This window comes from Salmo salar, chromosome ssa19 (assembly GCF_905237065.1).
Source record: "Salmo salar chromosome ssa19, Ssal_v3.1, whole genome shotgun sequence".
In the NCBI taxonomy this organism is placed as follows: domain Eukaryota; kingdom Metazoa; phylum Chordata; class Actinopteri; order Salmoniformes; family Salmonidae; genus Salmo; species Salmo salar.
Window position 1 is genome coordinate 23,481,697 of NC_059460.1, and position 26,421 is coordinate 23,508,117.

The window sequence follows — 26,421 nt, forward strand, 5'->3', positions numbered from 1 at the left end:
ATCAGCCAAGCTTCAGCCCTGGCCAGAACAACCCATGGAGTCACTGTTCAGCTTCCTACACAGGCAGTTACTGAAGCCAGAACACACACACAATGCCTTCAGAAAGTATTCACTCCCCTTTATTTTTTCCACATTGTTGTGTTACAACCTGAATTTACAACAGATTCAATTGAGATTCTGTCACTGATCTACACACAATACCCGATAATGTCAAATTCAAATATTGTTTTTAGAAATTGTAACAAATTAATAAAAAAAGAAAAGCTGAAATGTCTTGAGTCAACAAGTATTCAATCCCTTTGTTATGGCATGCCAATATGAGATCAGGGGTAAAAATGTCCTTAACAAATCACATAATAAGTTGCATGGACTCATTCTGTGTTAAATCATTGTGATTAACATGATTTTTTTAGATGACTTCCCCACCTCTGTACCCCACACATACAATTATCTGTAAATTCCCTCAATTGAGTAGTGAATTTCAAGCACAGATTCAATCCCAAAGACTAGGGAGGTTCTCTTTCAATTATTTGTTTCAATTGTTCGTTTCGATACACTCAGGGGTTCCGTGCTTAGTCCCCTCATGTACTCCCTCTTCACCCACAAGTGCTAGGCCACACACGTCTTCAACACCATCATTAACATGACAGTGATAGACCTGATCACAGACCGATGAGACAGCCTATAGGGGGGAGCTCAGAGAACCGGCTTTGTGGTGCCAGCACAATCTCTACCTCAACGTCAGCAAGACGAAGGAGCTGATCCTGGACTACAGGAACGGAGGGCTGAGCACGGCCCCCATTCACATCGACAGGGCTGAAGTGGAGCGGGTCGAGAGCTGGCAGTTCCTCTGTGTCCACATCACTAAGGATCTATCATGGTACAAACACACCAAAACAGTCGTGAAGAGGGAACGACAACACCTCTTCCCCCTCAGGAGGCTGAAAAGACTTGGCATGGGCCCTTATATCCTCAAAAGGTTACGCAGCTGCTTCTTGGCATAGGACGGCAAGGTGCTACAGAGGGTAGTACATCACGGTGTGAGAGGAAGGCCCTAAAAATCGGCAAAGACTCCAGCCACCCAAGTCAAAGACAGTTCTCTCTGCTACCACGCGGTGAGACCATGAGACATCCAAAAAAATCGGTCTGCTCACAAAATCGTCTGTAGTCGTCAAACAGTTTGGTCTACAAACTCCCACGAACACGATGGTGTTCTCCGTTTTGTTCTACGACCTCCATAAGTATCAGGAGACACGTCTGAAGTTGGTACAGCCGATCTGCCAACTTCTGTAGCGTCCCCTCTGTGCAAAGGTGAGACTCTCACAAACATGTACATGTCGTTTGCTCTAGGTCGCCCACAGGCCTCACAAGACTCGTCTGAAGGTCCTCCAGTACAAGTTGAAAAAAATGAATGGAAGTATATATGGAGACTGTTTAATGCCAAAAATATGGGGTTAAATACATGTAAAAAAAAATAATATATATAAATAAATAAAAATATGTTTCCTGATATTTCTTATATCTCTCAGATATAGGAGAGACACTTCAGAACAAACTTCCTTTTGACATTTTTTGGGAACTAATGGTACCCCAAGTTATCGTTACTCATTGAATATCTATAACTACTTTTATTATTACGTGTTTTACTTTCTATTATTTCTCTATTTTCTTTCTATCTGCTTTGTTGGGAAGGGCCCAAGGGCCCATAAGTAAGCATTTCACTGTTAGTTCAAACCTGTTGTTTGTCAAAGCATGTGACAAATAAAATGTGACTTGATTTATCTCAAATTCTCTCAGAAGTACCAATCAAAAGTGTCTGTTGGAGACAGACGGGCAGAGTTGTCATTCTTGCTCTCTTCCTCACCGAAGGCTGTCACTACTCTAGCTCTCCTCATATAAACTGGATACCTGTTGCCTGCTCACAAGCAAACTGTGAAGGATATCACTGCCAAGCATAGGTCTTCAGACACTCTTGAGAGGTTGAGTACTAACCGGAAGGTTTTTGTTATTGAGTAGAAATACCTTAATTCTACTTCTGTCTCCTTTGGTAGCTAGTGTCACTGCAAGCTATTGAGTTAGCCCACACTTCAAGGATTCTGCTTACTGAAAGGTAAGCTAACCACACATGCATACCCACAGCTATAGCGTTATACAGTGCTCAATATTGCTAGCTGTTAGCCGTAAGGCTCCTTACTAGCTAGCTCCTCCAGCCTCGCGGCTATAGCGTTATACGGTGCTCAATATTGCTTGCTGTTATCCGCAAGGCTCCTAACTAGTTAGCTTGGTGGGCTGTTTACACAGGCTACTCTTTTATTAGTCACTAGCCGGAAGGCTTCTAACTAGCTAGCCTACGCCATCTGCATGTTGTTCATACAACAAACATTTTCTCTGGGTTCCCATATCATGCCTTGTACCTCGCAATGGTCACTGCTATCCCGTCACAAGACGAGACAAGCACTCGAACCCCCACGTTCTTGTGGCTCCATGATAGCGGGGAAAGATTCCCACCCTCAATGCATTAATTGCTTGAAGAGGGAACATGCCCAGGAGGCGCTCGAGGACCCCAAGTACTTTCAGAGCAGGTCGAAAGAGGAGGCTGAAACGTGCTTCTATCTCCTTAGCCACTCTTGCCTCCGAGCCAAAGGCGACAGCTGAGGGTCAGCTCCCCGCAACCAAGTCCAGCTGGGGCAAGGTCATGGATAGCCGCGACTCCCTCCCATCACTGTCTGACGATGTAGTGTCAGGGGATGGCGAGTTGGGGAATGACGAGGATGACGATGAGACCAATCTCACAGAAGTCCTTGAGATGGCACAGGAGTTGGGGGACTGACGACCCCGTTCTCCCGCCCTCTCAGGCCCACAGACCTGACGGCACCAAGAGCAGTGGAGCTGCCACTCCTCCAGTGGAATTTTGTGCTCCATGTCTGCAAGCGGGCCGTGGCCTGACTCAAGATCAAGTTGAGTCCTACAGAAGATTATTTGTATTGCTTTTAAATATTTTATGAATTTTTATCTTTTTAACACTTTGTTCTAGCTAGCTATTTGTGTAGGTAGCTATCAAGTAAACACAGAAGTTGAGTCCTTCTGTAGGAGCTCTGTCTCTGTAGGAGCTCCGTGCCCGTCAAGAGACCTGTACGACGGGAAGATACTCCAGTCCCACACAGCCACACTAAGGGAAGCCAAGAGTTTGTGGGATAAACCATTTACTAGCAGGATTCTTGCTAAGGGTACCCCAAGCCTGGCAATTTACAATATGGAGAAATCCGGGTTTGTAACCCTCCCATGGTAGAGTCGTCACTAGCTCACCACCTCAGTCCCTTGTGCCGTGTCACTAACGACACCAGCACTTCACTCCCTGGATAGGCGGAATGCTTTACTGCTACTGTTTTTCAGAAAACATACAAAGCCTCAGCCAAAGCGATTAGAGCCCTGAAAGTGACCTCTTTATTGTTGGCTTATCAGGCTGAGTTACTGGAGGAGGTGGGGAAGCAACTGGACTCAGAGACCTAAGACCCAGATGCTTGGGAGATGTGTATGATTACAGACTTGAGTCTCCGTTCCTTTCATAGTGCCATCCAAAGCTGGGGTCGAACCATGAGCGTACTGGTGGTGGGAGAAAGGACACTTTGGCTGAGCTTATCTAGCTTAACAGAAAAACAGAAAGTGGACCTCATGAATGCCCCTGTGACACCCAAGGAGATGTTCACCGCCATGCGGCAGAAGCGTGACATGTGCAAAAAAGGAAGGCGAAGCCTTTAACTTCTGCCTGCCCCGCAGACCTAGGCCCCGTGGCAGCCTGTTGGTTCCTGCATCTCGTCCCAGCCTAACAGCTGGGAGGGGGCAACAAGCTGGCTTTGGGGGACTGAGGTCCCCAGCTACATAGCAGTCTGCTAAGACTCAGGCTAGGACCTTGAAACAGGCCAAACCTGTAGCGAAGCAGTCTTACGCTGCAGCAAGGATACACCTTTCCATCCCTCCTACGGCTCTCTGCCCTACCCACTCTCTCTTTGGGTATAACGATTGATACTCCTTCCTCTCTCAGAATTAATATAGCAGTGCTAGGTTACGCAAAAACATTTTTTTTTTGTATCTGTGCAGCAGCTCACTGCGTGACCAGGACAACAACCTCAACAACAACAACCTCAACATCAGCAACATCTTGGAGGAAACAGAGGGGCGAGCACGCCCCCATTCACATCGATAGGGCTCTAGTGGAGCGGGTCGAGAGCTTCAAGTTCCTCGTGTCTACATCACTAAGGAATTAACATGGTCCACACGCACCCACTCATGTTGTGAAGAGGGCGCGACAGCACCTCCTTCCCCTCAGGAGGCTGAAAAGATTTGGCTTGGGCCCTCAAATCCTCAAAAGATTCAACAGCTGCTCCATTGAGAGCATCGTGACTAGTTGCGTCAGCGCTTGGTATGGTAACTGCAAGGCACCCAACCACAAGACACTACAGAGTGTGGTGAGAATGGCCCAGTACATCACTGGGGCCAAGCTTCCTGCCATCCAGGACCTCTATACCAAGAAGGCCTGGAAAATTGTCAAAGGCTCCAGCCACCCAAGCCAAACACTGTTGTCTCTGCTGCAGCACGGCAAGCGGTACCAGTGCACCAAGTCTGAAACCAACAGGACCCTGAACAGCTTCTACCCCCAAGCTATAAGACTGCTAAACAAGAATGCTAAATAGCTAATTAAATAGCTACCCGGACTACCTGCATTGACCCTTATTTTAACTAACTCTCTTGCACTGACACTACCCACACATACTTACACCCCAACACACAATACATACGCCCACACATAACATGCGCCCACATGCATAGTGACGACACACGCACAGCCCTGCTACAGTTCCACATATGCTGCTGCTACAGCTCAGTATATCCTGTTGTCTAGTCACTTTACACCTTCCTATATGTACATAGATACCTCAATTACCTCACAACCCTAAACATTGACTCAGTACTTCCTGTATACAGCCATTTTATTTCTACTCATTATTGTTATTAGTTATTCCTCGTGTCACAATATATATTTAAAAACCTTTATCTTTAACTTCGCATTGTTGGAAAAGGAGCTGTAAGTAAGCATTTCTCTGTTAGTCTAAACCAGGGGTCTCCAACCCTGTTCCTAGAGAGCTACTGTCCTGTAGGTTTTCACTCCAACCCTAATCCATCATACCTGATTGTAATAATTAGCTGGTTGATAAGTTGAAATCAGGTTAGTTACAACTGGGGTTGGAGAGAAAACCTACAGGAGGGTAGCTCTCAAGGAACAGGGTTGGAGAGCCCTGGTTTACACCTGTTGTTTACGATGCATGTTGCAAATAACATTTTATTTGATAGAATGTGGTGCTCCGGTTTCCTGCCAGAGGGGCACTGCTACTCTGTACAAGTCAGGGGAACCCTAACCACCCGCGACAGGTTTCCAGGGTTCACTCCAAGATGACTTATGGAGAACACTCTCCATTGAGATAGAGATCAGTTAGTATAGTTATTCTTGACTTTACATTGTGGATCTCAGGAACAGAGATCCAAAATGTATTCCTTGTGTTATTATTTTTCTGCATTGTTGAGAAAGGCCGTAAGTAAGCAGCATTTCACCGTTAGTTCACACCTGTTGTTGACGAAGCATGTAACAAATAAAATGTAATTTCAGGCCCAGACAGCTATCTGGTACTCCAGAGTCCACAAAGCCTCAGCTTTTCCTCATCCTGTTTTTTACTGCGATTGGTTCATGCAACCGGGCACTACCTGCCTACCTCCCCATCTCATGGGAGCGAGCAGCTGAGGAACCATCTTCACTCATGACAACACTCCTCCATGGTGCAGGTCCAAGACAAACCAGTGATGTAGCCGTCCTACTGCCCATGATTTTTACCACCCAAAAAGGAAAGACAGGCCTGCAACTCTCGGAAAATAGTGTTAGCCTCTTCTTCACGATCTCGGTCTTCACAGTTTAGGTGTTTTTTGTTGTTGTGGAGAAATAGTATGACTATAGAGATTGTTTCTCCCTACACTCTGTTTTTCCATGGTCCTGTGCCATTGCAGTACTTTTGCACTGAGAGAAGGTTAATCTTGTCGAGGTCCATTTGCCATTTTCTCAGCATGCCAAGCCCCGAAGTATACAGTTTATCCATAATTGTGGTGCAGTCTCTTAGGGAGGCACGTCGCTTATGCACAGCCTCTAAGCTTTTAGCTCATCCAGGGACGTGACTATTGTGCTTACAATCTATTCACAGCAGCTCATAGTCTAAAAAGCGTGGAGAGGTCATATTGCTCCTTTCACTTTACTACTGCCCTCCCCCTTCGTGTCTAACGTATGGATGGACTGTGCTCTACCAGCTACTGTTCGTGGCAAAAGTCAGCCCAGAGGTTTTTCAGGTTAATATACCTAACCCCCACTTTTTGGCCCAGGTCGCTTTTTCCCCATTATTGCAACTTAGAGCATACGGCTTTTCACCTGTCACCTTCCTCGTCATTGTCCAGTGGGTGTGTCTCGCACCCACTTGGATTGTAGGAGAGCTCGGGCAAGAGTGTCATGCTCTTCGCTCATTGTGCTATGACTTTCAGCCTTCTCTTTTTGACTGTATCCTTCCGTGGAGACAATTATATTGATTTACAGTGCCATCGGAAAGTATTCAGACCCCTTGGCTTTTTCCACATTTTGTTACGTTACAGCCTTATTAAATTACATATTTTTTTTAATCCTCCATCTACACAGAATACCCCATATTAAAAAGAGAAAACAGTTTAGAAATTTCTGGAAATCTAGTAAAAATAAAGAACAAAAACACTTAACATAAGTATTCAGACCCTTTGCTATGACTCCAAATTGAGCTCAGGTGCAGTGTTTCCATTGATCATCCTTGAGATGTTTCTACAACTTGATTGGAGTCCACCGGTGGTAAATTCAATTGATTGGACATGATTTGAGAAAGCACACACCTGTCTATATCAGGTCCCACAGTGCATGTCAGAGCAAAAACCAAGCCATGAGGTCAAAGGAATTGACTGCTGAGCTCCGAGACAGGATTGTGTCGGGCACAGAACTTGGGAAGGGTACCAAAAAATGTCTGCAACACAGTGGCCTCCATCATTTTTAAATGGAAGAAGTTTGGAACCACCAAGAACCTTCCTAGGGCTGGCTGCCAAGCCAAACTTAGCAATCGGGGGAGAAGGGCCTTGATCAGGGAGGTGAACCTTTGAGAAGGACAACCATCTCTGCAGCACTCCACCAATTAGGCCTTTATGGTAGAGTGGCCAGACGGAAGCCACTCCTCAGTAAAAGGCACATGACAGCGCACCTAAAGACTCTCAGATAATGAGAAACAAGATTCTCTGGTCTGATGAAACCAAGATTGAACTCTTCGGCCTGAATGACAAGCGTCACGTTGGGAGGAAACCTGGCACCATCCCTACGGTGAAGCATGGGGGCAGCATCATGTTGTGGGGATGTTTTTCAGCAGCATGGGCTGGGAAACTAGTCAGGATCGAGGCAAAGATGAAAGGCGCAAAGTACAGAGAGATCCTTGATGAAAACCTGCTCCAAAGCACTCAGGACCTCAGGACCTAAGCATACAGTCAAAACAACGCAGGAGTGGCTTCAGGACAAGTCTCTTAATGTCCTTGAGAGACCCAGTCAGAGCCCGGAGTTGAACCCTGATTATAGCTGTGCAGCGACGCTCCCCATCCAACCTGACAAAGCTTGAGAGGATCTGCAGAGAAAAATAGGAGAAACTTTCAAATACAGGTGTGCCAAGCTTGTAGAGTCATACCCAAGAAGACTTGAGGCTGTAATCGCTGCCAAAGGTGCTTCAACAAAGTACTGAGTAAAGGGTCTGAATACTTTAGATACATTTAAAATTTAAGTTTATTTGTAATAAATTGGCACAAACTTCTACAGACCTATTTTTGCTTTGTAATTATTATTATTGTGTGTAGATTGATGAGGGGAAAAATGATTTAATACATTTTAGAATAAGGCTGTAATGTAACAAACTGGAAAAAGTCAAGGGGTATGAATACTTTCCGAAGGCAAGAAATTATGTATAAAGGCAAGGGTGATTTCACAGGTAGCCTAGTGGTTAGAGCGTTGCGCCAGTAACCGAAAGGTTACTGAATCCCAGAGCTGACAAGGTAAAAATCTGTCGTTCTTCCCCTGAACACGGCAGTTAACCCACTGCTCCCCGGTAGGCCGTCACTGTGAATAAGAATTTGTTCTTAACTGACTTGCCTACTGTAATTTCCGGACTATTAAGCGCACCTGAATATAAGCCGCACCCACTGAATTAAAAATATATATATATTTTGAACATAAATAAGCCGCACATGTCTATAAGCCGCAGGTGCCTACCGGTACATTGAAACAAATTAACTTTACACAGGCTTTAACGAAACATGGCTTGTAACAAAAATAAATAGGCTTTAACGAAACACGGCTTGTAACAAAAATAAATAGGCTTTAACAAAACACGGCTTGTAACAAAAAATAAAAAATTAGCAGTAAGCTTTAGCTTTAATTCCTCACGCTGCTGTTTCCAACGTCTTATCATCGACTCATTAAGACCAAGCTCCCGTGCAGCAGCTCTATTTCCTTTTCCAACAGCCAGATCAATCGCCTTCAACTTGAAAGCTGCATCATATGCATTTCTCCGTGTCTTTGCCATGATGAGGGTGACAAAATGACTACCGTAATCAGAATGATGGGAAGTTTGAGAGCACTCGATTTAATCTAAACAGTAAACAGAAAACTTGTTTGACCTTATCCCGTTTGGCAATTTCATTGGTCGAATGAAAGCTTCATGCCGCCAAAAAAACTGAGCACGTCACAGAATGTGTTTTTTTTTAAAGATTTTATTGAAAGCGGGAAAAATCCATATATTAGCTGCGTCATTGTTTAAGCCCCGAGGTTCAAAGCCTGGGAAAAAAGTTGCGGCTTATAGTCCGGAATTTACGGTAGTTAAATAAATAAAAAATATATCCTATAGAGGACTTCAACTCCTGGGCACTGTTTTTGGGACAGGTCTCAATATACTGAGATTTTAGCCATGTATTGGTCTGCCACTCACTTCATGAGGTTTTCCCAATGGGTTGTTTTCTGCACATCCTTGGCGCATGCTCCCTTAGTTTGGGGTCCTCTGAGGGTCGCTATATTGGGACTTCCCTGGCGTGTTTTGCGATATGGGAGTTGGCCATATCCCCACATATGAGATACCAAAACTAATAATTAAAAGAGAACTTAAGTTTACTTGCGTTACCCCGGTTGTCTGATATTATGAGTGACATATCTCACCGCATTTCCATGTTGGCAAGAGCGTGAGGACGAGAAGCAAGCATGAGGATGACCAGAGGGCGGGAGAGTGGCTCCTTTTATGGAAAAGTGGGTCGCACCTCATTCACCACTCTACCCGTCTCCAACAGACGTTTTCGATTAGTGCTTTTGAGAGAAAAGGTGGTACGAGAACCCCACAGGTGAGATCACACTCATAATATCGGAGAACCGGGGTTACGGAAGTAACCTTAAGTTTTCAGATTGCCTCAAAGGGCACAGATTGGTAGATGTGTAAAACAAAAACAAGTACAATCCAGGTGTGAAAAGCTCTGAGACTTACTCAAAAAGACACAGCTGTAATCACTGCCAAAGGTGTTTCCAACAGTAATAACATAACAAAACGTAGAGAAAGTCAAGGGGCGTAAATTCTTTCTGAAGGCACTGTAGACCTAGGATGCTTCCCAAATGACACCCTATTAACTTTATAGGGCTCTGTTCAAAAGTCGTTCACTATAAAGGGAATAGGGTGCCATTTGGGACGCAAACCAGGGCCATTCATGTCATTAACAACTGTAATATGCATGTTCTCTTGCGTCAGGGTTAGTGGAAGGCTGCTGCTACATTTACATTAGTAATTGAGCAGTGGCTCTTATCCAGAGTGACTATATAAAATAAACAATATATGCCATTTAGCAGACTTTATTACTGTGGTGGCTAATGTCTGCATTACCAAATGAGTAGAGTTACAAACTTCACACACACAAGTCAGAGTTATACTTAAAACTACATCATTAATAATTAAGATGCTTTTGCAAAAGCATTTGACTTTCAATGATGCGCTATCTCTAATGAACCATTGAAAAATGATATCGGGTGTGAGTGAGTAGTAGTCGTGCTGTACTTCGCTCCGCAGGTAATATTACATTTCATTACATTACAACGGAACGATTTGATTATTGTAATGTTAGCTAGCTACATAGTTGTCTTTGCTGTCTTTGTATCAAAGATAAAGGTGTAGTTTAGAGAAACTAACAAGGTTAGCTAGCCAGCTATATTCGTTCGACGCCATTTTCCAAACAAAGTCAAGACCACAGCCACTGCTAGCTAGCCAACTTTACCAACTAGCAGTACCGTAGAAACTAAATACATTACAACGGAACGATTTGATTAGTGTAATGTTAGCTAGCTACATATTTGTCTTTATATCAAAGATAAAGGTGTAGTACAGAGAAACTATCGAGGTTAGCTAGCCAGCTACCTTTTCAAACAAAGTCAACAACGCAGCAACTGCTAGCTAGCCAACTTTACCAGCTAGCAGTACTGTATCATTTTAGTCAATAAGATTTTTGCAACGTAAGCTTCACTTTCTGAACATTCGAGATGTGTAGTCCACTTGTGTAGCTAGCAGGACTGACTTTGTGTTAGCTAGCCAACGTTTAATTACTTCTGCGTTATGAAAGGAACTAGACACGGACACAAATGATCCATTGGTAGTTTGTTGTAAGCAAGTATTGGTGCTAACCGTGTGTTATTGGATGCTAATATGCTAGTTAGCTACGGCGTCATAGGATACGGTGCACTGGGTGGGTTTCACGGAAGAATACTGTACCAAGTTATCTAGCTGAATAAACTAAGTTTGAGCCTATTCCTGGAAACATTGAACCACTGCAGTTTACATCAATTATAATTTCTAAAGTGGAAGATGGAAGAGTTATATTTGATTGTTTCAGTGAAAGGTTAGTGAGGGAGGCCCTGCTCTCTCGCTTCCCCAGTTGTTTAGTTAATTTTCATTCCAATCTCCTTTGCATTAGCTTAGCCTCTTCTGTAGCCTGTCAACTATGTGTCTGTCTATCCCTGTTCTGTCCTCTCTGCACAAGCCATACAAACGCTTCACACCGCGTGGCTGCTGCCACTCTAACCTGGTGGTCTTAGCGCGCACGACCCACGTGGAGTTCCAGGTCTCCGGCAGCCTCTGGAACTGCCGGTCTGCGGCCAACAAGGCAGAATTCATCTCAGCCTATGCTACCTTCCAGTCCCTCAACTTCTTGGCGCTGACGGAAACATGGATTACCACAGAAAACACTGCTACTCCTACTGCTCTCTCCTCGTCTGACCATGTGTTCTCGCATACCCCGAGAGCATCTGGTCAGCGGGGTGGTGGCACTGGAATCCTCATCTCTCCCAAGTGGACATTCTCTCTTTCTCCCCTGACCCATCTGTCTATCTCCTCCTTTGAATTCCATGCTGTCAGAGTCACTAGCCCATTCAAGATTAACATCCTTATCATTTATCGCCCTCCAGGTTCCCTTGGAGAGTTCATCAATGATCTTGACGCCTTGATAAGTTCCTTTCCTGAGGATGGCTCACCCCTCACAGTTCTGGGTGACTTTAACCTCCCTACGTCTACCTTTGACTCATTTCTCTCTGCCTCCTTCTTTCCACTCCTCTCCTCTTTTGACCTCACCCTCTCACCGTCCCCCCCTACTCACAAGGCAGGCAATACGCTTGACCTCATCTTTACTAGATGCTGTTCTTCTACTAATCCCACTGCAACTCCCCTCCAAGTCTCCGAACACTACCTTGTATCCTTTTCCCTCTCGCTCTCCTCCAACACTAACTCTGCCCCTACTCAGATGGTATTGCGCCGTCGCAACCTTCGCTCTCTCACTCTCCCGCTACTCTCTCCTCTTCCATCCTATCATCTCTTCCCTCTGCTCAATCCTTCTCCAACCAATCTCCTGATTCTGCCTCCTCAACCCTCCTCTCCTCCCTTTCTGCATCCTTTGACTCTCTATGTCCCCTATCCTCCCGGCCGGCTCGGTCCTCCCCTCCTGCTCCGTGGCTTGACGACTCATTGCGAGCTCACAGAACAGAGCTCCGGGCAGCCGAGCGGAAATGGAGGAAAACTAGCCTCACTGCGGACCTGGCATCTTTTCACTCCCTCCTCTCTACATTTTCTTCCTCTGTTTCTGCTGCTAAAGCCACTTTCTACCACTCTAAATTCCAAGCATCTGCCTCTAACCCTAGGAAGCTCTTTGCCACCTTCTCCTCCCTCCTGAATCCTCCTCCCCCTCCTCCCTCTCTGAGGATGACTTCGTCAAATATTTTTAAAAGAAGGTTGACGACATCCGATCCTCGTTTGTTAAGTCAAACGACACCGCTGGTCCTGCTCACATTGCCCTACCCTATGCTTTGACTCTTTCTCCCCTCTCTCTTCAGATGAAATCTTGCGACTTGTGACGGCCGGCCGCCCAACAACCTGCCCGCTTGACCCTATCCCCTCCTCTCTTCTCCAGACCATTTCCGGAGACCTTCTCCCTTACCTCACCTCGCTCATCAACTCATCCTTGACCGCTGGCTACGTCCCTTCTGTCTTCAAGTGAGCGAGAGTTGCACCCCTTCTCAAAAAACCTGCACTCGATCCCTCCGATGTCAACAACTACAGACCAGTATCCCTTCTTTCTTTTCTCTCCAAAACTCTTGAGCGTGTCGTCCCTGGCCAGTTCTCTTGCTATCTCTCTCAGAATGACCTTGATCCAAATCAGTCAGGTTTCAAGACTGGTCATTAAACTGAGACTGCTCTTCTCTGTGTCACGGAGGCTCTCCGCACTGCTAAAGCTAACTCTCTCTTCTCTGCTCTCATCCTTCTAGACCTATCTGCTGCCTTTGATACTGTGAACCATCAGATCCTCCTCTCCACCCTCTCCGAGTTGGGCATCTCCGGCACGGCTCACTCTTGGATTGCGTCCTACCTGACAGGTCGCTCCTACCAGGTGGCGTGGCGAGAATCTGTCTCCGCACCACGTGCTCTCACCACTGGTGTCCCCCAGGGCTCAGTTCTAGGCCCTCTACTATTCTCGCTATACACCAAGTCACTTGGCTCTGTCATATCCTCACATGGTCTCTCCTATCATTGCTATGCAGACGACACACAATTCATCTTCTCCTTTCCCCTTTCTGATAACCAGGTGGCGAAATCGCATCTCTGCATGTCTGGCAGACATATCAGTGTGGATGACGGATACCACCTCAAGCTGAACCTCGGCAAGACAGAGCTGCTCTTCCACCCGGTGAAGGACTGCCCGTTCCATGATCTCGCCATCACGGTTGACAACTCCATTGTGTCCTCCTCCCAGAGTGCTAAGAGGCTTGGCGTGACCCTGCACAACATCCTGTCGTTCTCCGCTAACATCAAGGCGGTGACCCAATCCTGTAGGTTCATGCTCTACAACATTCGCAGAGTACGACCCTGCCTTACACAGGAAGCGGCGCAGGTCCTAATCCAGGCACTTGTCATCTCCCGTCTGGATTACTGCAACTCGCTGTTGGCTGGGCTCCCTGCCTGTGCCATTAAACCCCTACAACTCATCCAGAACGCCGCAGCCCATCTGGTGTTCAACCTTCCCAAGTTCTCTCACGTCACCCCGCTCCTCCGCACTCTCCACTGGCTTCCAGTTGAAGCTCGCATCTGCGACAAGACCATGGTGCTTGCCTACGGAGCTGTGAGGGGAACGGCACCTCTGTACCTTCAGGCTCTGATCAGTCCCTACACCCAAACAAGGGCACTGCATTCATCCACCTCTGGCCTGCTGGCCCCTCTACCTCTACGGAAGCACAGTTCCCGCTCAGCCCAGTCAAAACTGTTCGCTGCTCTGGCACCCCAATGGTGGAACAAGCTCCCTCACGGCGCCAGGACAGCGGAGTCAATCACCACCTTCCGGAGACACCTGAAACCCTACCTCTTTAAAACCTCTTACAGCTCCAATCCCGTTAGCGGGATCAACAGCCAGTGAAAAATCAGAGCGCCATATTCAAAACCAAATCTAATAATTTCTATTTCTCAAACATAGGACTATTTTACACCATTTTATAGATACACTTCTCCTGAATCAAACCACGTTGTCCTATTTCAAAAAGGCTTTACAGCGAAAGCAAAACAGATTATGATAGGAGAGTACATCGACAAAAATAACCACACAGCCATTTTCCAAGCAACTAGCATGCATCACAAATACCCAAAACACAGCTAATGCAGCACTAACCTTTGACGATCTAACCTTTGACATCATGTTACACAATACATGCATTTTTTGTTCGATAAAGTTCATATTTATATATAAAAAGAGCATTTTACATCGGCGCATGACGTTCAGAAAATATTTTCCCTCAAATACTGCTCGTGAATCAGCGCCACAATTTACAAAAATACTTGTCATAAACGTTGATACAAAATTAAACTGTCATTCAAAGAATTATAGATGAACATCTCCTTTATGCAAACGCTATGAAAGATTTCAAAAAAGCTTCACGAGGAAACCACTCTTTGCAATAATCTGAGTACTGAGCTCAGAAAAATACACTAGGCTATACAGATAGCCGCCATCTTGGAGTCATCTAAAATCATAAATTGCATTAGAAATATTCCCTTACCTTTGATGATCTTCATCAGAAGGCACTTCCAGGATTCCCAGGTCCACAACAAATGTTGTTTTGTTCGATAAAGTCCATAATTTATGTCCAAATAACTCCTTGTTGTTCGCGCGTTCAGTAAGCTACTCCAAATGTAGGAAGCGTGCGGACAATGTCATGACGAAAAGTAAAAAAAGTTGTATTTACGTTCGTTCAAACATGTCAAACGTTGTAAATCATCAATCTTTAGGGCCTTTAGAACGTGAAGATTCAGTAATATTTCAACCGGACGGTTCCTGTGTCTTGAAAAACATTTTGGAACGGAGGATCCACCCTCAGGAACGCGCGCCAAGAAGTGATGTCATTCCCTGCCTCACCAACTTCCCCACCTTCTTATTCGGTCTCTGTTCATCGTAGACGACTCAAACAACTTTGTAAAGACTGTTGACATCTAGTGGAAGCCGTATTACTACGTCACTGTGTATTCAATAGGAAACGACTTGAAGAGAGCCCATGCATCCAGATTTCCACTTCCTGGTAGGATTTCTCTCAGGTTTTTGCTTGCCATATGAGTTCTGTTATACTCACAGACACCATTCAAATGGTTTTAGAAACTTCAGAGTGTTTTCTATCCAAATCTACTAATAATATGCATATCCTAGCTTCTGAGTTTGAGTAGGAGGCAGTTTAATATGGGCACATATTTTTTCCGAAATTGTCAATACTGCCCCCTATCCTTAAGGAGCTGTGTTAAGGAATACCTGGGATAGGATAAAGTAATCCTTCGAACCCACCCCCCCCCCCAAAAAAATAAATATTTTAAAAAATAAATAAAAAATAAAAAAGATAGATGTACTATTGTAAAGTGGTTGTTCCACTGGATATCATAAGGTGAAGGCACCAATTTGTAAGTCGCTCTGGATAAGAGCGTCTGCTAAATGACATAAATGTAAATGAAAAAGTGATTACACAAAAGTACAAAGATATTTTATACCCAAGATCCACCCCTCTCAACGTACATGACAAACAACAGATCTTAGGAACAGTTCACAAAGGTTAAGTTTTGTATGAATGATATCTATAAAACATAGCAGACAACAACTGCTGTATCAACAGTGTTCATTGTATAGACCAGTATCTGGTCCTCCTACCCCAAACTGGAACAGTCTCTCCCTGGTACGGTATAGAACAGAACCATTAGCTCATCCAATAGCATAAATGAATTGACAACTCTAGATACTCCCATCTCAAGTAAACCCCCTCTTGACTCCACTCCTGGACAAGCTCACTGAGGGGAGTGACTTGCGCACAGACATTGTGGAGACAAATAATTGGTTCCCCATTAATCACGCCATCCCTTCACATGGTTTAACAGATACATTCACATGACAAATATCTCACAAAGGCATATTATGCAAATAAAACATCTTAATGATCTATGTTACCCAACTAATTCATCTGCCACATTACACAAAGCCACTTACAGTCATGTGTGCATACATTTTATGTAAGGTGACCCCAGCAGGAATCAAACCCACAAACATTGGCGTTGCAATTACTATGCTCTACCGACTGAGCCACACAGGATCACCTCCTTTACTGATGTATGCTACAGTTATCTTTAGGGGAAAAAATGTAATACCCAGAGGCACTTTCAATGACCAATAAACAGGGTCCAGGGCTCCAAATATCAGTGTCTGACAGTCACATTAATAACTTAAAATGAATTATTCAAATAAGCATTGGCTCTAATCCATCAAATACAAATAAAGCAGTTTTTCTTCCTCTCCGTTCCATTTTGCTCCAGCCTGGCCACCCAACGGGCACAAAAAGCAGAGGCACATTAATGACAAAATAAACCAAACTAAAATATAAATGAAACTCTGCCACCGCCGTCGCTGCACAGAGCCTGCTGATTACATTTCGACATCAAACATCTTAACTATTCCAAACTAAAAGGGGTTGAGGGGGAGAGAGGGCGAGAGAAAGATTGAGAAAGAAGAGCAGCACAGAGAACTATCCCTCCACTGCCACCATCCGCAGCAATTAACAATGGAGCTGTTCTCACTCAGTGAATACACAGTCTCTACATTGTGTAAATCTGATATTCAGACCACTGAAAGATAATCCTTTTCCCTCCTCTCTTTTAATAGGAAGAGCTTAGAGACTAGAGAGAAGAGAGGGCCTCACAATGATCCATCATCTGCATCGCAGCGTTTCCTGGCAGCTGCTGACACACTATAATCCACAGATCAACTGTACAAGGAAATTAGGGCCATAAAACAGAACGGAGCTCCTTTCTTCTTTTCAATTCTTTCCTCTTTGGAAACGTTTCTATAGGTCGGAAGGGGGTGGGGAAAGGGAGGGAGGGAAGATGTGCTGCAGCTCCACCGACTAGGCTGAGGGAAAAAGTATTTTGTTTCCATGACAAGAGGTAAAATGAGAATGAGAATGTAAAGGCGAACAGGGCCACAAGAGCTCAAATGAGAATGGAAGTTAAGGACGAGAGATTAAAAAAAAAACTATATTATCCATTTAACATTTTGAATAATGCAGGGTTGCGGGCGTCTATTTGCATTGCAGATTCCACCTTTCCACCCCTCACCCTCTCCTTCCCTCCCGCCATTCTTTCATTCCTCTCCCTCTCTCACTCCCTGGCACAAAGTGGCCCTGCCTCAAGGTTAGCAGAAATAGACACTGTGTCTGTGTGTGCCACAGCGAGACAGGAGAGTCAGTCTGCCCATGCAAAGTAGGAGGTTATCTGCTGCTTCCGACTACTTGCTGCATAGCCAGGGTTCAAGGGTCACGGCGGCACATAAACAAATAAAACAAGGGTCACTAAACACATCCAACAACCCCTTAAAGCCATCCGCTCCTCGCTACGCTCTTCAAAGATAGACGCATGTCAGATTACATATTTCTTCTTATAAAAGGACAAATTAAAGATTTGCGAAAAAATATCTGAATTCTCTGTGAATAATAATAAAGGGCACGGGAAAGGATCAGTGATGTCTAAAATGATACGTTCCAAAATGACGCATCTAAAGAAGAAAAACTCGTTTTCTGAGATGTTTGCTTGTGCGTGTCTGTGCATGTGCGCTTGAGTGAAAAAGTGTGAGAGTATGTTACAGTGGGAGCTGCAGTGTGTTATATACATGTTTCCTGTGAAACAGATAACAGGATGAAATGACATCTACTCCACTCTGGGTTTGTCTCAGAGAAAGAGAGAGAAAGAGAGAGAAAGAGAGAGAAAGAGAGAGAAAGAGAGAGAGAGAGAGAGAGAGAGAGAGAGAGAGAGAGAGAGAGAGAGAGAGAGAGAGAGAGAGAGAGAGAGAGAGAGAGCGTTAGACAAGACAGGGGGGTAAAAGGGGTATTCAGGAACCCTTGGAGCTAAAACAGAAGTTGAGATGACAGAAGTGTCACAAAAGAATAGGCACATCATGACAAGCAATTTCAACGCAAGTGCTCGTGTGCGCTTGCTCACTCGCCAGCGTACGTCTCGACATGAGGGGTCTATTTTGAGTTAGTGATCCAAAACCATCACTGGAGGCTCCTCAGCATCTCTGACAGCCAGGCCGTTTCTCACTGCGTCCTCTGTCTGTCTGTGGCATCACGCATGTTTATTCACTACTTATTACAGTGAGCTTGCAGACAGTAAAAGAGACACTAAAAGAGTAAGAAAGAGGGAGGAGCCAGGCCCAGCCAACCGGAATTAGTTTTCCTCATAAAAGGGCTTTATTACAGACAGAAATATTCCTCAGCACCCCCCCTCAGATGATCCCACAGGTGAAGAAGCTGGATGTGGAGGTCCAGACCTGGCGTGGTTACACGTGGTCTGCGGTTGTGAGGCCGGTTGGGTGTACTGCCAAATTCTCTAAAATGACGTTGGAGGCCGCATATGGTAGAGAAATGAGGATTCAATTCTCTGGCAACAGCTCTGTTGCACATTCCTAAAGTAGGCATGCCAATTGCACGCGCCCACAAAACTTGAGATATCTGTGTTGGGTGACAAAACTGCACATTTTAGAGTGGCCTTTTATTGTTCCCAGCACAAGGTGCACCTGTGTAATGATCATGCTGTTTAATCAGCTTCTTGATATGCCACAAGTGACAGGTGGATCAATTATTTTGGCAAAGGAGAGATGTTCACTAACAAGGATGTGAACACATTTGTGCATACATTTGCGAGAAATAAGCTTTGTGTGTGTACGGAACATTTCTGGGATCTTTTATTTCAGCTCATGAAACCAACACTTTACATGTTGTGTTTATATTGGCATGCTGACTACAGGAATGTCAACCAGAGCTGTTGCCAGATCATTTAATGTTAATTTCTCTAGAGGATTTGGCAATACATCCAACCAGCATCACAACCGCAGACCAATGTAACCATGCCAGCCCAGGACCTTCACATCCGGCTTCTTCACCTATGGGACCGACAGAGAACAGCAACCCGGACAGCTGATGAAACAGGGTTTGCACAACCAAAGAATTTCTATACAAACCGTAAGAAATTGTCTCAGGGAAGCTCATCTGTGTACTCATAGTCCTCACCAGGGTCTTGACCTGACTGCAGTTTGACATTGTAACAGACTTCAGTGGGCAAATGTTCACCTTCGATGGCCACTGGCACGCTGAAGTTTGCTCTTCACAGATGAATCCCGGTTTCAACTGTACCGGGCAGATGGCAGACAGCGGTGTATGGCGTCGTTTGGACGAGCGGTTTGCTGATGTCAATGTTGTGAACAGAGTCCCCATGGTGGCAGTGGGGTTATGGTATGGGGCAGGCATAAGCTACGGACAATGAACAGAATTGCCTTTTATCGATGGCAATTTGAAACGCACAGAAATACTGTGACGAAATACTGAGGCTCATTGTCGTGACATTCATCCACCGCCATCACCTCATATATCAGCATCATAATGCACGGCCCCATGTCGCAAGGATCTGTACATAATTCCTGGAAGCTGAAAATGTCCCAGTTCTTCCATGGCCTGCATACTCACCAGACATGTCACCCATGTTCGGGATGCTCTTGATCGACGTGTACGACAGCGTGTTCCAGTTCCAGCCAATATCCAGCAACTTCACACTAGAGGTTGACTGATTATGGTTTTTCAACGCCGATACCGATTATTGGCGGACCAAAAAAAGCCGATACTGATTAATCGGCCGATTCTTTTATTTGTAATAATGACAATTACAACAATACTGAATGAACACTTTAATTTTAACATAATATATCAATCAAATCAATTTAGCCTCAGATAAATAATGAAACATGTTCAATTTGGTTTAAATAATGCAAAAACAAAGTGTTGGAGAAGAAAGTAAAAGTGCAATATGTGCAATGTAAAAAAGCTAACTTTTAAGTTCCTTGCTCAGAACATGAGAACATATGAAAGCTGGTGGTTCCTTTTAACATGAGTCTTCAATATTCCCAGGTAAGACGTTTTAGGTTGAGGTTATTGTAGGAATTACAGGACTATTTCTCTCTATACCATTTGTATTTCATATACCTTTAACTATTGGATGTTCTTATAGGCACTTTAGTATTGCCAGTGTAACAGTATAGCTTCTGTCCCTCTCCTCGCCCCTACCTGGGCTCGAACCAGGAACACATCGACAACAGCCACCCTCGAAGCATCATTACCCATCGCTCCACAAAAGCTGCGGCCTTTGCAGAGCAAAGGGAACAACTACTCCAAGTCTCAGAGCGAGTGACGTTTGAAACGCTATTAGCGCGCACCCCGCTAACTAGCTAGCCATTTCACATCGGTTACACCAGCCTAATCTTGGGAGTTGATAGGTTTGAAGTCATAAACAGCGCAATGCTTGAAGCATTGCGAAGAGCTGCTGGCAAACGCACAAAAGTGCTGTTTGAATGAATGCTTACGAGCCTGCTGCTGCCTACCACCGCGACTGCTCTATCAAATATCAAATCATAGACTTAATTATAACATAATAACACACAGAAATACGAGCCTTAGATCATTAATATGGTCAAATCCGGAAAAGATCATTTTGAAAATAAAATGTTTATTCTTTCAGTGAAATACGGAACCGTTCCGTATTTTATCTAACAGGTGGCATCCCTAAGTCTAAATATTCCTGTTACATTGCACAACCTTCAATGTTATGTCATAATTACGTAAAATTCTGGCAAATTAGTTCGCAACGAGCCAGGCGGCCCAAACTGTTGCATATACCCGACTCTGAGTGCAATGAAAGCAAGAGAAGTGACACAATTTCCCTCGTTAAAATAAATTCATGTTAGCAGGCAATATTAACTAAATATGCAGGTTTAAAAATATACTGCTCAAAAAAATAAAGGGAACACTTAAACAACACATCCTAGATCTGAATGAAAGAAATAATCTTATTAAATACTTTTTTCTTTACATAGTTGAATGTGCTGACAACAAAATCACACAAAAATAATCAATAAATATCCAATTTATCAACCCATGGAGGTCTGGATTTGGAGTCACACTCAAAATTAAAGTGGAAAACCACACTACAGGCTGATCCAACTTTGATGTAATGTCCTTAAAACAAGTCAAAATGAGGCTCAGTAGTGTGTGTGGCCTCCACGTGCCTGTATGACCTCCCTACAACGCCTGGGCATGCTCCTGATGAGGTGGCGGACGGTCTCCTGAGGGATCTCCTCCCAGACCTGGACTAAAGCATCCGCCAACTCCTGGACAGTCTGTGGTGCAACGTGGCGTTGGTGGATGGAGCGAGACATGATGTCCCAGATGTGCTCAATTGGATTCAGGTCTGGGGAACGGGCGGACCAGTCCATAGCGTCAATGCCTTCCTCTTGCAGGAACTGCTGACACACTCCAGCCACATGAGGTCTAGCATTGTCTTGCATTAGGAGGAACCCAGGGCCAACCGCACCAGCATATGGTCTCACAAGGGGTCTGAGGATCTCATCTCGGTACCTAATGGCAGTCAGGCAACCTCTGGCGAGCACATGGAGGGCTGTGCGGCCCCCCAAAGAAATGCCACCCCACACCATGACTGACCCACCGCCAAACCGGTCATGCTGGAGGATGTTGCAGGCAGCAGAACATTCTCCACGGCGTCTCCAGACTCTGTCACGTCTGTCACGTGGTCAGTGTGAACCTGCTTTCATCTGTGAAGAGCACAGGGCACCAGTGGCGAATTTGCCAATCTTGGTGTTCTCTGGCAAATGCCAAACGTCCTGCACGGTGTTGGGCTGTAAGCACAACCCCCACCTGTGGACGTCGGGCCCTCATAGAGTCTGTTTCTGACCGTTTGAGCAGACACATGCACATTTGTGGCCTGCTGGAGGTCATTTTGCAGGGCTCCTGCTGCTGGGTTGTTGCCCTCCTACGGCCTCCTCCACGTCTCCTGATGTACTGGCCTGTCTCCTGGTAGCGTCTCCATGCTCTGGACACTATGCTGACAGACACAGCAAACCTTCTTGCCACAGCTCGCATTGATGTGCCATCCTGGATGAGCTGCACTTCCTGAGCCACTTGTGTGGGTTGTAGACTCCGTCTCATGCTACCACTAGAGTGAAAGCACCGCCAGCATTCAAAAGTGACCAAAACATCAGCCAGGAAGCATGGGAACTGAGAAGTGGTCTGTGGTCCCCACCTGCAGAACCACTCCTTTATTGGGGGTGTCTTGCTAATTGCCTATAATTTCCACCTGTTGTCTATTCCATTTGCACAACAGCATGTGAAATTTATTGTCAATCAGTGTTGCTTCCTAAGTGGACAGTTTGATTTCACAGAAGTGTGATTGACTTGGAGTTACATTGTGTTGTTTAAGTGTTCCCTTTATTTTTTTGAGCAGTGTATATACTTGTGTATTGATTTTAAGAAAGGCGTTGATGTTTATGATTAGGTACACATTGGTGCAACAACAGTGCTTTTTTCGCGAATGCGCTTGTAAAATCACCCGTTTGGCAAAGTAGATTATGATTCAATGATAAATTAACAGGCACCGCATCGATTATATGCAACGCAGGACAAGCTAGATAAACTAGTAATATCATCAACCATGTGTAGTTAACTAGTGATTATGTTAAGATTGATTGTTTTTTATAAGATATGTTTAATGCTAGCTAGCAACTTACCTTGGCTCCTTGCTGCACTCGCATAACAGGTAGTCAGCCTGCCACGCAGTCTCCTCGTGGAGTGCAATGTAATCGGCCATGATCGGTGCCAAAATGCAGATTACCGATTGTAATGAAAACTTTAAATTGGACCTAATTAATCGGCCATTCCGATTAAATCGGACGACCTCTACTTCACACAGCCATTGAAGAGGAGTGGGGCAACAATCCACACGCCACAATCAACAGCCTGATCAACTCTACGCGAAGGAGATGAGTCAAATGATGATCACACCAGATACTGACTGGTTTTCTGATCCATACCTCTACCTTTTTTTTAAAGATATATGTGACCAACAGTGGCATATCTGTATTCCCAGTCATGTGAAGTCCATAGATTAGGGCCTAATGAAATGATTTCAATTGACTGATTTCCTTATATAAATACTCAGTAAAATCTTTGAAATGGTTGCAAGTTAATATTTTTGTTCAGTGTAGCTACGGTACATAGCTAACGAAGACATACAGAGCGAGACAGAGATAGACAGTCACACACATCGGTACACTCACCTATGAGTGCTTCAAAACAGTTGGCCATGGCATGTCTCAGGTCTGACTCCCTACAGAGGTCTGGGCCGTGGGCATACAGCATGAAGCGATCCAACTCCAGTTTCTGGCAAAGCATGAAACATTTTTTATTTCACCTTTATTTAACCAGGTAGGCTAATTGAGAACAAGTCCTCATTTGCAAATGCGACCTGGCCAAGATAAAGCATAGCAATTCGACAACACAGAGTTACACATGGAATAAACAAAACATATAGTCAATAATACAGTAGAACAAAAGAAAACAAAAAGTCTATATACAGTGAGTGCAAATGAGGTAAGTTAAGGCAATAAATAGGCCATGGTGTCGAAGTAACTACAATATAGCAATTAAACACTGGAATGGTAGATGTGCAGAAGATGAATGTGCAAGTACAGATACTGGGGTGCAAAGGAGCATGTACAGGTGCAGTGATCTGTGAGCTGCTGACAGCTGGTGCTTAAAGCTAGTGAGGGAGATATGAGTCTCCAGCTTCAGAGATTTTTGCAGTTCGTTCCAGTCATTGGCAGCAAAGAACTGGAAGGAAAGACGACCAAAGGAGGAATTGGCTTTTGGGGTGACCAGTGAGATATACCTGCTGGAGCACGTGCTACGAGTGGGTGCTGCTATGGTGACCAGTGAGCTGAGATTAGGCAGGGCTTTACCTAGCAGAGACTTGTACATAACCTGTAGCCAGTGGGTTTGGCGACGAGTATGAAGCGAGGGCCAACCAACGAGAGCGTACAGGTCGCAATGGTGGGTAGTGTATGGGGCTTTGGTGACAAAACGGATGGCACTGTGATAGACTGCATCCAGTTTGTTGAGTAGAGTGTTGGAGGCTATTTTATAGATGTCGAGGATCAGTAGGATGGTCAGTGCAACACATACAGTCACAATCTGTGCCATGCAATACTAGGAAAAGCAACAGTTCACTGGCCTGCTGGGCCAGTTTCGCACATTTTCCACTAGCGTGGTCTGAAAAGTACTAGCTTCAGGCTAGCGGGCTATCTTAATATAACACTATCGCTGTTATATGATAACGGTTTCTCCTGATGGTATTTTGACTTTGACAACTACACACTGGCCACTTCGATGTTTACCTGATACAGCGACCGGCCAGGTGGTGATTTTTTGGGGTTGAAAAAGTTCAGAGTCCGCCAGTCCGAGTGACTCTATACTGTTCTGTATGGCACTCAACTACAGTAAAAGGTCTGTAGGAGAGAGAGACAGAGTGGCCAGCTGTGCCCTGATCTGTAAGCTCTCACTGTGTGGGCCCTGGTCAAAAGTAGTGCACTATATAGGGAATAGGGTGCCACTTGGGATGCAGACCAGACAGGAGCATTTGGAAGAGGGGACAGTCACAGGACAGATAATCATGACTTAAAACTAATAAATCATAGGGCTGACCTTCATTCTACTGGAGGGACAGGGAACGCGTAGGGAGGGCCATGGTAGAGACCAGCCTGTCACTGGCTGGCAGTCTGGCACATCTCAAACGCAATGTGTAGGTCCCAAATGGCACCCTATTCCCAATACGGTGCACTACTTTTAAACCAGAGCTTATGGGCCTTGATCAAAATGAGTGCACTAAACAGGGAATAGGGTGCCATTTGGGAGTCATATTTGTTTGTTTTCATCTCAAATATTATCAATCTTCAACCTTTGCATTTGTTTCTATATTAACCTGTTAGGGCTAGGGGGCAGTATTGACACGGCTGGATAAAAAACGTACCCGATTTAATCTGGTTACTACTCCTGCCCAGTAACTAGAATATGCATATAATTATTGGCTTTGGATAGAAAACACCCTAAAGTTTCTAAAACTGTTTGAATGGTGTCTGTGAGTATAACAGAACTCATATGGCAGGCCAAAACCTGAGAAGATTTCAAGCAGGAAGTGGCCTGTCTGAGAAGTAGTGTTTCATCTTGGTTCTTTTTATTGAAGACTCAGGATCTGTGCAATAACGTGACACTTCCTACGGCTTCCATAGGGTCTCAGAGCCCGGGAAAAAGCTGAACGATATCGAGGCAGGCTCTGGCTGAAACACTTTATCGCTTTTGGCAAGTGGCCGCTCAGAGTACTATGGGCTTAGGCGCGTGCCCGAGTCGACCGAATGCTTTCTTTCCTTTTGTCTGTTTACCTAAACGCACATTCCCGGTCGGAATATTATCGCTTTTTTATGAGAAAAATGGCATAAAAATTGATTTTAAACAGCGGTTGACATGCTTCGAAGTACGGTAATGGAATATTTAGAATTTTTTGGTCACGAATTGCGCCATGCTCGCCACCCTTATTTACCCTTTAGGATAGTGTCTAGAACGCACGAACAAAACGCCGCTATTTGGATATAACGATGGATTATTTTGGACCAAACCAACATTTGTTATTGAAGTAGAAGTCCTGGGAGTGCATTCTGACGAAGACAACAAAGGTAATAACATTTTTCTTATAGTAAATCTGACTTTGATGAGTGCTAAACTTGCTGGGTGTCTAAATAGCTAGCCCTGTGATGCCGGGATATCTACTGAGAATATTGCAAAATGTGCTTTCACCGAAAAGCTATTTTAAAATCGGACATATCGAGTGCATAGAGGAGTTCTGTATCTATAATTCTTAAAATAATTGTTATGCTTTTTGTGAACGTTTATCGTGAGTAATTTAGTAAATTCACCGGCAGTGTTCGGTGGGAATGCTAGTCACATGCTAGTCACATGCTAATGTAAAAAGCTGGTTTTTGATATAAATATGAACTTGATTGAACAAAACATGCATGTATTGTATAACATAATGTCCTAGGGTTGTCATCTGATGAAGATCATCAAAGGTTAGTGCTACATTTAGCTGTGGTTTGGGTTTATGTGACATTATATGCTAGCTTGAAAAATGGGTGTCTGATTATTAGCCCATAGAGGTTAACAATTTGTGCAATCTTATTTTCCAGTTGATATCAAGTATTGTTTGCAGTAATAGCAATGTAGCTACTTTACCAAATTAAAATTAAAATACATGACTATGCGTCAACAACTTCAGACGATTCATTAGAAAGATAAACGTG

General features: G+C 44.5%; 1 protein-coding gene across 1 annotated transcript in view; it reads right to left on the bottom strand.

Annotated features, from left to right (window-relative positions):
* The window catches only part of LOC106578591 (ribonuclease 3), a 151,556-nt gene that overhangs the window by 80,123 nt on the left and 45,012 nt on the right, over nt 1-26,421 (bottom strand). Inside the window, 1 exon segment of the mRNA XM_014157586.2 lies at nt 23,350-23,452. Coding sequence (XP_014013061.2) covers nt 23,350-23,452 — 103 coding nt within the window.